At 34.9% G+C, this 15,746-nt stretch overlaps 1 protein-coding gene across 4 annotated transcripts in view; it reads left to right on the plus strand.

The window, feature by feature from the left end:
• LOC127474395 (dystrophin-like) overlaps positions 1–15,746 on the plus strand; it is a 589,003-nt gene that overhangs the window by 399,352 nt on the left and 173,905 nt on the right. For all 4 annotated transcript variants that reach the window (XM_051795060.1, XM_051795058.1, XM_051795057.1 and 1 more), the window contains exons 16-17: positions 5,025–5,145; positions 5,820–6,088. In XM_051795060.1, coding sequence (XP_051651020.1) covers positions 5,025–5,145; positions 5,820–6,088 — 390 coding nt within the window. The remainder of the gene's footprint in view (positions 1–5,024; positions 5,146–5,819; positions 6,089–15,746) is intronic.

The raw sequence follows: 15,746 nt of genomic DNA on the forward strand, positions 1-15,746 counted from the left end.
ATGTAACTTTCAGTTTGTGAAGCTTGCCACGAAAGGTATTGTTTCTGAAGCTCCTAAATCTCTGATTTTATTGCCTAATGGAGAAATGTGAAATGTTACTATAAGATGAAATTGTATCTGTGTTTTTTCCATTCATCAGGTAGCTAAATGTAAACACTGATCTCCTTCATGCAGAAAGACACAATTGAGAACAAATAGTGAGACAAAATTTGGAAAGAGAACATGACATATCTTGCTGCTTCAAGTTATTTGGAATTCTGAGTTTGTGAAAAATCAAGAAGTACCATATTGTCAGGCATGGATTTTGGCATAGCCAAAAGTTATTCTCATCAGTAGCAGACTGATGGGAACCAGTGCCAATATGGTTTCTCGGGGCCTATCTTCACCAAATGGCTGAAAAAGCCAAAGAGAAAGAGGAACAAAAACCCTCTCTCTCAGTGCCAAATGCTTTTCTAAGATAATGCTTTGCTCCAAGGGGCAGCTTGGTCGCGTTTAGATCTTCCTTCTGGAGAGGTGATGCGTAGGATGTGTCTTTCTCACCAAACTTTACTCAGGACTTAAAGCATTATCGCAGAAACAGTGAGGAATAAACATCCATGACTTTATGGAGCAGGACTATTCCTTTTTTCACCTTTCCACCATGAAAGTTAAGATATATGATATACCTGAGGTCTGTTCTAGCCAGCTGTCTGTAGCAACTTCCATAAAGTAGTTTTAAAGCCCATCCAGAACATCAGGATGAAAGACACAATATAGATGTTGCTTTAACTCAGCATAACATTAACTCAATCCGTTTCTCCAAAGATGACTCTTAAGCCAAAACAAGACTTAGAGAACGATTTTTGTAGAATTGTTCCAATAAAGGTTTTCTCATCTAAATAGTATTTGAGTCTTTGAAAACATCGTTTTTTTTCTCCTAGACAGAAGAAATATTTTTTCATCTAAAGAAATTACTTCTCATAAAATTTTAGTATTGTATATTGCTTTATAAGCTGTTTGAAAGTTACCCAGAATTCACCATAAAGATGGCAGGACTTCAGTGATGAACTAAGTGATCTCTCTGTCTCTCACCAATCAAACAAAGTATTTAGAACTTTTAGAGATTAAAAGTGTTGTATAAAAGTAAATTACCATGAATAGGTGCAACATGACTTTACAAAATAGATCTTCTCCTTTATACCTTCTCTGCCACTTGCAGATGCATAACACAGATTTTTGGTCATCCTGTCTAGTATCGAAGTTAGAACATTTTAGTTCCTTTTAGAAATATGCCTTCTTTCCTTTTCCCATTCTGTAGCACCACAGGAGTCTGATGTGAGGCCTTTCTAGTTGTAGGTATTCTGATTCCCTGTAGAAAAAAGAACAGACAGAATCATTGAAATTTAATTTATCCTGTCTGATCTTCAAGTATCTCTTATAGAGGACGGAAAAGAATCCGTACAAAATTCTGTCTCCTGTTCATCAAAACATTATTTAATTATCTCACAGTTTTCTTTGCTTTACTAAGTATCATAATATTGTTTTATTGAAATTTTATTAACTACTATTTGTCTCATTTAAGTAACTTAGACATCCTGCAGATAGCCTGCTATTTCTTTCATTTTTTAGAGTTGCCTCATTTTCTATGTAGTGATTTTATTAACAGCATAAATAGCATTTATGAATATAGAATGTAGTTATTAACAATTCCATGGAAACCCTCTCACATGAAATCTATAGCACCACTGCCTAAGGAGGAGTACAGTTCCTGCTTCGACACACTAACCTTTTCTGGTGGCACAGTTGATATCTACTTTTAACAGTTGAAGTCAAAACCCCTTTTTTAAAAAGCATTCTGGTTGGCAAACATCTTGAATTAATCTAATTGTACTTTTTTGCTTTAAAATTCATTGAAAGAAAAAATACCTGTTTTTTTTAAATAACAGAGATTAATGTTAGTTTTATCGATGTAACTGTTTTCTCATTATATTCACATTTTTCAAGTTAAACAATCTTTGTTTCTTCATTTAGAGAGATTTAAGGACACTCATGAAGAGGTAGTGGAGGTCTGAGATAAGCTGATCAATATATGCATTATTAAAATGGTGGACAGAATGCCATTACTGCTGTAGTGTTGATGACAAATAGACATGGTTAAATAAAGTAGTTTACTTACTTTTTTGTCAGGTCATACATTGTGCATATTCGATTTCCCCTACAGTCACCACAAACTGTGGAAGAAGTTAAGGAATTCAATGAAATTAGCCTGAAATCATTAGCTGTACATTAGACATTAATTTAGGCTAATTCTACTTTCAGTGATGGTCTGGTTATTATAAAGATGTACTTGTCAGGACTCTAGATAGATAATTTTTTTTCCTCCAAAAGTAGAGAAAATGTACTTTATTGCTGCTTATGATTTTTATTGGTAGCATGTACATATTTCACAATAAAACTTCAATCAGAAAAGCAGCTTTACCTTCATAGAGTAAGAACTTCTTTTGGAATGGGTTAGTATGAAATGAGCATTCATTATTTTTAATGCTGTTCTGTGCTACTGCTTCAGCCTCATGTTTTTTTAATCCTCTCCTTTTCAAATTTCTCATACTGAAACATATTTTAACTCACTCGGTAGAAGTTTGCAGATCAAAACTAGGGAAGGAGATGAGAATTGTAAATAGATCTCAACACCACACTGTGTACTATTCTGTAACTCAGGATTTACAGACTATAATCACCTCCACCAGCTCCAACATTCAGAATGCAAAAGTTGGGGAGGAAAAATGTGACACATTGGCTCACTGTTTTCAGTGTTAGAAAGACTTTTTCTGGTTGTGGCTAAATACAAAATGTACAAAATCTGAAAGCTCCCATTCGCTATTGTTTTGGGAAAGATACAACGATTCCTGCTCACACACTTTTTGGGATGCAGTGCACATACCTGGTTATGTTCTCCTGTTGCACAAGAGGTACAGCAGAAATATGACTTTAAACATCTCCTTGAAATATAATGCCACTACATGTATTTGATTGCTGTGGTTTTCTGCAAAAGTAGGACAAGCTGAAAGAAGGAATTTTGTGTCCTTCTCATGGAGTGCACATGTACATAGCTAGAGGTGACCTGACTTCAGCAGTAGCACAATTTACAGCAGGACTCACTCCCAAATGCAGAACTCAGAGGTATTTCTGGCTTTTAAGTATCCTATCCTTCAGTGTATTTCTGTGTTCCCCTGGAATATCCATGAGTCCTTCCTGCTGTTGATGTGTGTTGGCAGGACAGACCTCAGTGCATGTGCCTTCTATTTGACTGACTTTGGGCACAGACATTTCTGAGAAATAATTTGTCTTTGTAGATTTTTATAAAGCACATTATATCTTTAAGCTGTTATACCATTTAGTGTTTAAAAACCACTGGTTTAAGTGAATTTGACTGTTGGAGTTACTTTTAGCACTATCAGATGAGAGCAAGGCTGACAGTCCATGGGGACTACCATGCTGGCTTTTAAGTTATGCTACCTGCTGGCTTACTTGAGCTGCAGACCTGCCACACCATTCTAGTGGGATAGAATGATGTGAGAGGAGAACAAAGGCTAATTAAAGCAATAGATTTTCCTCTTTTAGAGGCATGAAAAGAGTTTATTATATTTCCTCTTTCCATGGCATTTCATGCAAGAGTCAAGCATGAATTATAAGAATTACAGACCTAAAAATGTCTAAGTTTCAACCCTGTAGTAAACCCACTCAGATTTTATGCAGAGCAATGTCCAGTGGTAGTTTACTTGTTAATATACAGTACTCTACTTTATTTGTGAAAATCGGTGTTGAGTTTTAAAATATTGTTTAAAACATTTATCACAGTTATTAATAAAACAGCAGATTCTCTTATGATAGCAGATACATTCTGGGAAAAGATTCTAGTCCCATCAATGTCCTTGGCACAAAATGAAGATTTTTTACTTTATTTCATTCAGCCAAGTGGACTTTGCTAAAGGGTTCTCCCAAGCACAGTTACAGACCTTATGGTCAGTTCTTGACCATTTAATAAAAAGTGTATTTTAATATTTATAATAGAATAATATAGTCATTTCCCTAAGTTTACTTTCCTGAAATATGTTAAGAACTTTTTACCTATGAGTCCTCATATTATAAACTAAGGTGTTCTCATTATTAGTTCTGGTAGGTATTTCCTGTGCAGAGAGTCACATATCAAATATAATTCAAAGTGTAATTAACTTTTTAATATTGAATTTATAATCCTTCATTAGTTTGCATAGAAATAGAAATTTGGTTTAATAATTAATTTAACTGAATTGGTGAATTTATTGTGATAGATGCTTATATAATGCCAACGTTGTAAAAAGAATTTTCTGGTGCCTGGAGTAAAATTTCTGTTTTCTACCCATGGCATTTGGCTCTCCTTTTTGCAGTGTTGTGTTTTGTGTTACACTGTGCTATAATTATCTGCATAATTTACCTCTATGCTACTTGAAAATGGTATGCATTCAATATTGTTTCATAAATACACAAGAAAATGTTGAAATGAAACAGTGGTAAGGACCACTTAGATAAATTCAGTACAACATACAAAAGTGCCAACGCAACATGCAAGCCACAGGCTGAGTTTCATCTACATGTTTATGCAGAGAGCATTTGGATTCAGATTAATGGATTCTTACACTCTCTGAAACAAAAATAGATAAATGAATTAATGAATAAATACTGAGATATTTGTATTTTCAGTAGCCTATCAAAATTTCAAATATTAATCTTGAGAAACTTACTCATGGTCATTTTAAAAGCAGGGAGTAGAAGAGAGTAAAAGGAGCTGTTGCTGAAGGAAGAAAAATGTGGCATGCTGGCAGTACATTTGCTCCTTTGAATATAATGTGATTTTATGTTAAGCAAAAGCTGATTATCTCTTTTATATCTTTTTTTGTTGCTACTTGTCATACACACATGCAAGCTGTTGTTGGAAATTTTGTTCTTAAATTGATGCAAACAAGGTACTTCATTACAGATCCACTTACAATAAATTTGTTTCTTAGACTTTCAAGAGGGAGATAAAAACAAAAGAACCTGTTGTCAGGAGTGCACTTGAGACTGTGCGAATCTTCCTCACTGAGCAGCCTGTGGAGGGACTGGAGAAGATCGGCCCAGAAACAAGAGGTAATTGAAGAAAGAACAGGGTGATAACACATTGCTGGAAAGATCAGTGATGATCAGTGATGATTAAATAAATTCTGCCAGCCGCTCTCAAAGCATTCCTTTTACACTCCAAGCTGAATGCCAGTATTCAGAAACTAAGCTAAAAATATAGATGAAAGCAAGCCTTAGCAATCCCTCTGAACACTGTGGCACTAAATAGACATGCATATTTATAAGCAGATTTTGAAACTGCCTTTAAACCTTCAGGACTTGTCTATAACTATAGGCCCATCTGAGGTCTCAAAGCTGCAATTTAAGCTAAAATTCACCTTGTAGTCTCAGTACTACAGAAGCTCACAAATCCACTCAATTGCAGCAAAAGCTTCACAGTGATTAATATTTATCTATGTGCAGAAATATTGTGCTGAATCAGGACACAGCTGATAAACTTTTAGCTATACCTTGCATGATTCAAAATGCCTTTAAGTACTTAAATGCGTATTTTGTTGATCTTTATGCTGTCAAGATTTAAAGTTTTTATGAGATTTGCAAACAAGAATACATTAATAAAACAAATTTCACAGGTGCATTTGGTTATGAATAGTTTCTCACTGAGATTTGAACTTTCACAGATGGCAATTGCTTTAGTTCTAAGGCAGAATATGTCTTAAGAGCCTCTTGATTTTCACATTTAGATCTGTCACCTGAGGAAAGAGCCCACCATGTCACTAAACTTCTCCAAAGGCAAGCAGATGAGGTCAGAACTGAGTGGGATAAGCTGAATGTGCAGTCTGCTGATTGGCAAAAGAAGATAGATGATGCTCTTGAAAGACTGCAGGCCCTTCAAGAGGCAATGGATGAACTGGATCTGAAACTACGCCAGGCTGAAGCATTCAAGGGATCCTGGCAGCCAGTGGGGGATCTGCTAATTGACTCTCTGCAGGATCACTTAGAAAAAGTCAAGGTATGTGTCAGTTTATCAGTATTTCTGCGTATAAAACTGTTCATTGCATGAATCCCTAGATCAGGAATTATCTTTTAGAATGAGAAATTGATAGCTTTGTACCGTAGTGATTTATATTAAAAAGCACATATAAAGAGTTTTATAACCTCAGCAATTAAAATACAATTGAATGAGTGTTGAGAATGTATATTGCTGACATGGGTAAAAGCACTATGTAAATGTGTAAAAATCCTCAGCACACTCACTGTTAATTCAAGAGATGCAGAGTTAAAAGTTAAAGAAAGCAAAATGCAGTAGATAGGGGAATATATGATAAAAGTATATAAAATTAATTTTATTCTTTATTATACTTTTTAAGGTATGATGACTGCATTATTGTGTTTATACTTGTAGAATAGGTTTTAAATAATTTAAAATATGTGGGTTTCTTGGTTTTTTTATTTGCTATCTGTCTTTTTTGATAATTAGGCTTCATAACTAAAGATAGTCTAAAAAAAAAAGCTGCATCCCTGGAAAACCTGTCATTATTTTCTATAACTTAATGCCTATCTTCTTTCAAGGGTTGTTTCATAAAATCATTGCTTATTGAGAAACTCAGGCAGACTTGTCCTCTTTCAACTTGACTGCCATGGCCAGATTTGATAAATACTACAGGATTCCTTCAGCTAGAGCACAATAGAGGCAGTTGCCATTTTGATAAGAACAAAGTGCCTCTGTTTCAGTCGCATAAATGGGAATCATCAGTCATTTTGAAAGAGACCTGAGCTAACTGTTATTTTCTCTAGTAGAACACTAGGATCTAAGAAAGAGGAAATAGAATGACTAATGGCAAGAAAAGAATGCCTTTAAAAATCAAATGTAGTTTATTAAAATAGAAGCCCTTGAATTTTAATCACACAGAAAGTTTAATGAGTATCCTATACAAATACTATACAAGAACAAATGAAATACTTGTTAGCTGTTGAACAGCTAGCTGCAAAATTTGTTTATCTTCATTTAAATTCATAAATGAACAGAAGAGATCTACTTATAAATTCCCAGAAAGTGCTATTGCAGCCATAGGCAGGTTTTTTCATAAATTTTGAGGAAGGTATTCTGAACAGAAACACTGAATCTCTGATATTAAAGGAAAACAAAGACAGGTGGCTTGATTCTGTGACCAGAAATGTTGAATCCATAATTATAGTTCTGAGTCCTATTATGGTTTAAAAAATCTGTCCTAGATAACATAATGAATGTCTTATTAATTGATTCACTTAAAGGTTAAATACTTTTCCTTTGCAAATGTTTCAATTAAAAATTAAATTTGTTGAATAATACACAAGTTTATGTAGCCTTCAGTTAAAAGTTGTTAGTGAACAATAAGATTTTTTCTTTATAAATTATATTTTCAGCCAAACATTATCAAATTGATATATTATACGTCTCATCCTTGCTCTGGTTTTTATAGTGTATATTACAATGACTAGTGATATTACACTGTGAGGAACAGTACTTATTTCTCTCTATACATCTAAGAACCCCAAGCACCTTCTGAGCAGATCTTCAAAATGTTGGTCATATGTGATTGCATATGACCTATTTCCCAAACCTAAGCTGATTAATAACTTACTAGGGAATATGTTTATCCTAGTACTATTTGTCACTGTTCTCTTTAGTTATAGTTGCTAGAGCTCTTAAGGTCATGGTATAATATTGAACTCACACAAAATAGTGGATTATTATTAATAATGTAATAATAATAATAATAATGGATTATTTTTATTACAGATCTTTGATCTGTATTAATGTTCATCTCTGATTGTGAGGACGAGATAGTTTCACACATCCACCCCAAAGGATACATACTAGACTACAGATGATCTATAATCAAAATATTCTTCAGACTTCTCTGATGTCATCCGTTATTCTCCCTTTTTTCTTCTCTCATATGAATGATCTTATCTACAGACTGAAATATAACTTACTCTCATAATAACACACATTCTCTGTCCCTTCCAATCATACCTTTCTGTCCGGTAAAATACAAACCATCATTTAATTCTTTTAAATTCAGTTCAAGCACAAATGAATCTATGTCCCCTCATACCATCGCCTGATCAGTTTGATTGTACCTCAGATCATTTTTTAGACATGGTCTATGATTTCTACTCCTCTCTGCAGCAAATTCAACGATGCTCTCCTCTTGCAATCACTAATGAAATTTTCTCCTTTTCATCAGAATGCCTGGAACTGTTAGGGTCTCATGAGACCACCATTCCATTTTTATGTTAAGCTTTTCCTGGTATGTAATTGATTTGGAATCATGACTTCCTCATCCATTTGCTATCTTATTCAAAGACCTATTCCAGGAACTGGCAGTAGAACCACTTTGCCTCTCTTTCTTCCCCAGACTCTCCTTTGCTCCATGCCATCCAAAACCTTGATAATGGTCATGATAGTAGCATGTAACAATCATTACATGTCATGCTGATACCTTCTCACTGTTTTGTTGTCTATCTGTAGACACCTACTGAAAATACTAATAGGAATTAGTACCCATAGGAAGTTTCAGATTTTTATACTTTACACTCTGATTTTTTTTTAAACTAATAGCCATTATTTTTTTTTTAAACTAATAGCCATTATTTTGGGATGTTGTGCACAGAATTTTGTGACTGGGGAGACAGTTTTAACAGTGTGGTTTATCTGTTGCTAAAGGTAGTTCCCAACACACTTAGGAGAGCACAGTGAAAAGCACTTTCTTATGCCAGTGATGTTCTACAATACCACTAGTGACATATAACTGGTTCAGTTTTCTGTCATACACAACGCTGTGAGGGAACAGCAGAGCCTCTAGACTCCATGGAGTATATAAATACTTTCTGATTTTTTTCTTTTTTAACCACTGTAAAAAAAAAAATCAAGAACAGGCAGTAGTTCAAAGCAGAAGTGCATGTCTTAAGAGCACATGCCAAATAAAAGCTGAATTGTATAGACCTATTTTAAATTAACTCCATTCTGCTATACGATAATTTGTTCTCCTTCACTGTCACATAAAGAGGGCACCTTGACTCAGTATGATGATTGATAACTGTAAAAAGCAGAACAGAATTTAGTGACATAAGTCTTGTATTTTCCTGTAAAGAATTTTCATTAAAGTCTTAGTCTTCTCCTTAAGAATTGGTGCTTCTTGAAGATTTGCTTTTATAGTTACTAGTAAAGCAGTTACATGAACTTTGCATATAGATTATGGATTTTAATATATTTAATGTAACAAGGGTATTCACAAAGGCTGCAAGTATGCTTTTAATTTTTTTTTCACAGCATATTTACAATTTTTTGCTTGAATTATAAGCTGCTTATTTCAAACTTTCTTCAGCATCACTGACAGCTGTTGCCAATTGTATGTCTCTGACAAATGTTCACTGGAAAATGTCAACCTGAAACTTATTTCCTATTTGTAAGCTGAGCAGAGTTTGCAGTTAGACATCGATCAGAATTCAACTTCTCACTGATTTACTCATCATCTACTCCAAAATGACTTTCTGTGGGACTGGGGACAATCATTTTGTCCCTAGTCATCTTTTCTCAAAATAAGACAAAAAGTAAGGCAACACCTTAAGATAATTGGCTACATTTCAGTTGTGTTCATATGTGGCTATAAAAAGTAAATAAATAGAATTGGCAAGGTTAAAATCCCATATTATTACAAACATCTTAATACTAAACCAGCAATCTCAATTACTGGATGATGAATGGGGATAGGTAGATCATTTAAATACTAATAATTTAGAAAAAGCCTTATATATTCTTCTGTAGTTCATTTTGGTATTGTTCTGCTACTGCTGTGCTGAAAAGAGGTATTTAAGAAAAGTGGATTCTTACAGTGCTATTATGAGGGAACTGTGCTGAGAGTTGTCTATGATGGAGATTCTGACAGAAAAGTGAGTTATTGCATTTCTAATTTGTGTTCTCATTCCAAATGATTTGAAATGCCTAGGTTACTGATCATTTCCTATCCTTCCTGAAAAAAAGAATTATTTTTATAAGGAATTATTAGGGGTCACATATAGGAAAATTAATGAATGACATCTAAAAGCAAGCCAATAGTCCACATTCATCCCCTCCTAGCAATGGAGATGTGTGATGGAGACCAGTTTTAAATAGATCAATAGAATCTATGCCAGAAATAATTACCTGGAAGATGTATTGAACAACCAGAATCTGCAACCAGCTAGATAGCAACAGTAGTACTAGATCCATGTTAAAGCAAATTGTGGACAGATTGACTATTCTGTTAATTTTTTGCTAACATAAAATTAAGCTAGGCACTGAATTAAGCTAACAGAGTTCATGCAGTTCAGTCTGTAAAGTAAAATGACATTACACATACATCAACTTCTGAGATCTTTTTAATTCTCTTTCTTTACTGATAGACTTTATGTTACTTAGAAAAAAATGCAAAAAACCCAAACCGACAATAAAAGACAATATTTGTTTTTAGTATGGATATCTGAATTCATACACACAGCAAATTATTGCTACTTGAAAGTAAGTTAACTGGTAAATATACTGGTAAATATACTGCCTGGTATACTGAACAAACTTATTTTTGTAATTTGCTCACATTACCCTAGATAACTTCCTACATTATTCCAAGACCAAGTCCTTTTTTTTTGCTTCAAATTTCTATCATGTGTGATCACCTTTTTTTTCCATGCGCAACACTGATTGTTTTCTCTGATGTTACAGAAATTTGAGGAAAAAATTTCTATTTAGCAGAGTTTTAAGTAAGCAAGCCTACAGAAGAAAGTAACCCTAAACTATTGTTTCAGCAGTTTCAGTACTCATAGACTTGGATGTATTTTGGTAATGTACAGGCATTACTCCCCACCATAGCTGCACTCCTTATTATTCTTAGTTTTAAAAACCCCCAAAATACTAAAGCATTCCATGTGCAGAATTTTAGACTATAAACTGTGATTTAATTAAGTGTTTTTAAATTGTTTGTACAATTAAAAGATGACAGCACCCATTGGTTCATAGTTGAATAGGAAACTATTTGCCTGCAGTGCAGGAGATGGAAGTATTAATGTTTTCTTCAGACTGCAACTGAAGTAATTACTGTTACAAATGCTTCTGAAGTTTGCCATTTCATACATGTGTCATTCTGCCATAGAACCATACAATAGTTAATTATGTTATTTTCTTAAACTACTTCGAAATGCATGTACATTTTTCCAGTTTAATTTGAAGCCAGCTGTTACCACCAAAGAGTATAATCAATCTGAATTAAATTGTCCTGTTTCCTTTACTAAGTTTCTTAATAAGTTTTGTAGTGGACTGTGCGACTTTTAAAACTGTTTTATATAGAACAACCATTTCCTCCTAATTCATTTTCCAGCTTTCCAAAAACTAAAAAAATTGTCCCTAAGAGAATTAGAGATGATCTTTATAAACAGATTTTGTATGTGTAAAATATTTGTATTTTACAGATTGTTCCAAGATACTATAAAAGGAGGAGATGATCTAATGATATACTTGAAGACTTTGAGCTTTTAAATATAAATATGGTCCATAAAACCAGAATTTACAAAATGTCAACTCTTCATCAGCTGTTTTACTGCTAATATAAACTAAAACAATGATAGAGTACATAAGAACATAACAAACAGTATTTTCAAATAAATCAAAATTGTACTGAAATTCACTGGAACATGTCACCATCCCACAGATGTTCTGATTTTACATAATATTCTTGTGAATTTAAAAATTTATGAGGTTTGCTATAATGAAAGAAATAGTTGAAGTTTGTTCAATTTGTTCATTGGTCAACTTTCAGGGAGTTATTGTAGATCAAAGACACTTCAGCTAACCACAGTACCTAATTGGTAACATCCTGGTGTGTTGGTTTTACCTTTTTTAAAATGCATTTTTATACAATAGAGAATTTGGTAAGGTTGTTTGGTTGTCACTGTTGAGGGCCAGTTTAATTTCCTAAGGTTTGTCTTTGTTTAATTTCCTAACTCAATGTCAATATGAAATTGAGTTTAAAACCATGGAGTGTTTCATCATGTATTTGTACCAGCTGATTTTAGTTCTGCTATGCTTCTTAGCCTGGAGGAGATGAAAGTTACTCAGTTGTGTCCTGTGGTCTCTTAATCTCATTTCAACAGCTTATGAATCAATTTATTTTCTCACATAAAAAGAAATATATTCACAAGTGGTTATTTAACATGTAATAATCATGTATTTGCTATGGATACAAATTTAATCTAAAAGTCTCATCTACCTTATGTTGTTGTTCTGTAATCAGCAAGATAAGATTGGAGAGTTTGTCATGGCAATAACTAGGGCAATAACCTACATCTAAGCCCATTTTAAATTCCTGAAGCAAACCATCGTTCCCTCTGCTGACTTCTTTTGCAATAAGTTATACATTTTTGATCTCAGATGCTACTACTGTAATTATAGTGAATGTTTTACAGAGAAGACTAGATTACATAAGTTTTTTGTCTATATCAAGCTATCTATTTTAAAGGAGAATGCAAAATCTTTTTTTTTTAACATAGTAATAGGAAGAAAATGATAAGCAGGCAGAGAAATGAAATCTTAGTCTTTTAAAATTAAGGCTGCTCTTGACCATACTTCCTATTGGGAAACAGTAGCATAATTGTGATACAGGAACAATAACATTCCTCTGCTAACAAAGAACAAACAAAAATGGGTATTCTTTAACTAATTTTTTGGACAATCACAACAACTAATGTGAGAAGCAGCTTCTTATAGACTATTTTTCAGAAAAAAAGGCATCTGGCAAAGAGCAGCACCAGATTTAACCCAATTTGTATGAGATTTGTGTTAACTGTATTAATAGAACTGTATTAATAGAACATACTAGCTATTTTCTCTTTGATTAAGGACCTTTGGGCTAAAGAATACTTATAACTTTTCACTGACAGCAAGTGAAGGAAAATTCCTGAACTTTCAAGAAGAGAAAAGGTGACCAGTAAAAATGGAAATCTTTTCTACCTCCAACCCAGTTTGGTAGAACATGCTATTATTAGATCAACAGATTTCATTTAGAGCCAAATTTTTCCTTGTATGAACTCACCCTGCTGATTTCAGTGGGAGTTCAACATGCACATCTGTAGGCAGAATTTGACTTTTTAAGTATTGGCAATCTCTGATCTTGGTTTCTGATAGCCTGCTGAGAGAACTGACTAATACATGTATAAAGACTTGTCTGTCTTTTTATGCCTCTGAAGTTCAGAATTGAGGTCAGACCAGAACATTTGTCAGAGATTGCTCTTTATCAGTTCATCAGAAATAAGAATAGGACTTGAGCTTTTAGAAGGAGAATTAAACATTAATATTTTAAGTACCTAAGTGGTATGGTTATTGCAGGGACTCTAGCATTTAACATGGCTTTTTGTTTTAAGTTTGCCATATAAATGCAGCACGCATAGATATTAGTCTGATGATGAAGTATTAACATTCCCAGACATGACATTAAATCAAAGATGCTCTTGAACTGGTTTAGTTCTATTCAAAAGCCTTCTTTTTCTTATAACCTGGAAATGTAAATATTTAGCCAAGGGGGAAAAAAGTATGATGAAAGTAACACATTTTTTCCTACCAGGGGACCATTTTATCCAGCCTTTTCTAAGTGAGTGTGGCACAGGGAGGTGAGTGGCTGAAGTGAGCAAAAGTATATCTAAGGAGCATTTATAAAAGAAATCTGATCTGCTATATGTAGTCTGCTATTGAAACATTTCTCTGTGAAGGAAAAGGACATACCAGAAGTGAATATATATAAGCAGAGACATGGCTGTTCAGTGAGCCATGACAGCATGGCAAAGGGAGGAGTACTAGAAATGAATTTTAATGTTGTTTGTTTCTGTGAGGAGGCAATTTTTTTCCATGAAATCTGCCAGTATTCTGTTTCTAATGAAATCTTTTCTTAAAACATTGACAAAATACATTCCTGGGAACTATCAAGTGTGCAGATTCTGTAATGATAATGTTTCTGTGACATGGGCAAATCAATGAGCAAAGTAAAATCAATTTATCAAGCTCCTGTGCTGGTACACAGTAATTATTTAGGGACTGCTTGATGTAGAGAGTGCAATGAATGTTAGATTGCCTGGAATGTTTATCAGCGACCCATTGCGTTACACTTTTCTCATTTTAATCTTTATATATTTAAATCCTAATGGAGTTTTATTTCAATTTTTTGTCCGAGATTAACCCGTAATAAAACCTTGTAATTTCTACTTAGCACCTTTATAGTGCTTCTCATGTTCCAGGTTGTACGAGTTAATCTCATCTTTCTGAGACTGCAATAGAAGTATTATACCCAGTTTACAAATAGGGCAGTTGAATTAGTGAAACTAATTTGTCCAGGCAGCAATGCCACTCAAATTATTCTTATTCTCTTTCTATTTTACCTGCAAATTGTTTTATTTTGGTTGGGTTCAATTATTCAGAGGATTAAGAATGACAATTTTCATTGGTCTCAGCAGGAGCCACAGCTGCTCATTTCCAAGAGCCATGGCCTCCTCTCCCTTGAGACATGGCAGGGCAGCCTGCCAGCCACCCAGAAGGATTTCAACCTTAGTGCCTGTGAAGGTGGGCTCTACTCATGGCATTTTCCCAGCCTATCACTTGTGCTGTTATAAAAACCCTAGACCTGTTTAATTTTTTAGTTTTATTTAACTGTCTCCTTTTCAGCATTTTATTTTAATATTCTTTCTTCCTACATTATCTTAAAATGTAAATAATACTCATTCGTGGTTTGCTAAAATCTACTGTTAGAACTGAATCCCCTTATTTGGCATTGCTGGGGGATGTTATTATTAGATGTAAGATGTCTAAAAGTTTACACCTCAAGAAGTGGGCCCATGGGAACCTCATGTGAGTTGACAACACCAAGTGCAAGGCGCTGTACTTGGGTCAGGGCCACCCCTGCTATCAGTCCAGGCTGGGGGATGAACAGATCAGGAGCAGCCCTGCTGAGAAGGACTTGGGGATGCCGGTGGATGAGAGGCTGGACATGACCGAGCCATATGCACTCACAGCCCAGAAACCAACCATGTCCTGGGCTGCATCCAAAGCAGTGTGGCCAGCAGGTTAAGGGAGGGGATTCTGCCCCTCTGCTCTGCTCTGGTGAGACCCCACCTGCAGTGCTGTGTCCAGCCCTGGGGTCCCTGGCACAGGAAACACATGGACCTGTTGGAGCAAGTCTGGAGGAGGCCACCGGGATGATTTGAGGGATCGAGCACCTCCATCCCTCTAATCACCACTCTCAGCACAGAGGAAAGGCTGAGAGAATTGGGATTGTTCAGCCCAGAAAAGAGAAGACTTCGGGGTGACCTAATTTCAACCTTACAGTTCCTGAAAGGAGCCTACAAGAAACACGGAGAGGGACTTTTTACAGGAACATATAGTGATAGGACAAGGGGGGAATGGCTTCAAACTGAGAGTAAGTTAAGATTAGATATTAGGAAGAAATTCTTTACTACAAGGGTGGCGAGACGCTGGAACAGTTTGCCCAGAGAAGTTGTGGATGCCCTGTCTCTGGAAGTGTTAAAGACCATGTTGGATGGAGCTCTTGACAACTTGCTCTAGTGGAAGGTGTCCCTGCCCATGGCAGGGGGGGTTGGAACTAGGTGAT

Source organism: Manacus candei, unplaced genomic scaffold (assembly GCF_025592945.1).
Source record: "Manacus candei isolate 608988 ecotype Guabito, Panama unplaced genomic scaffold, ASM2559294v1 h1tg000041l, whole genome shotgun sequence".
Taxonomy (NCBI): Eukaryota; Metazoa; Chordata; class Aves; order Passeriformes; family Pipridae; genus Manacus; species Manacus candei.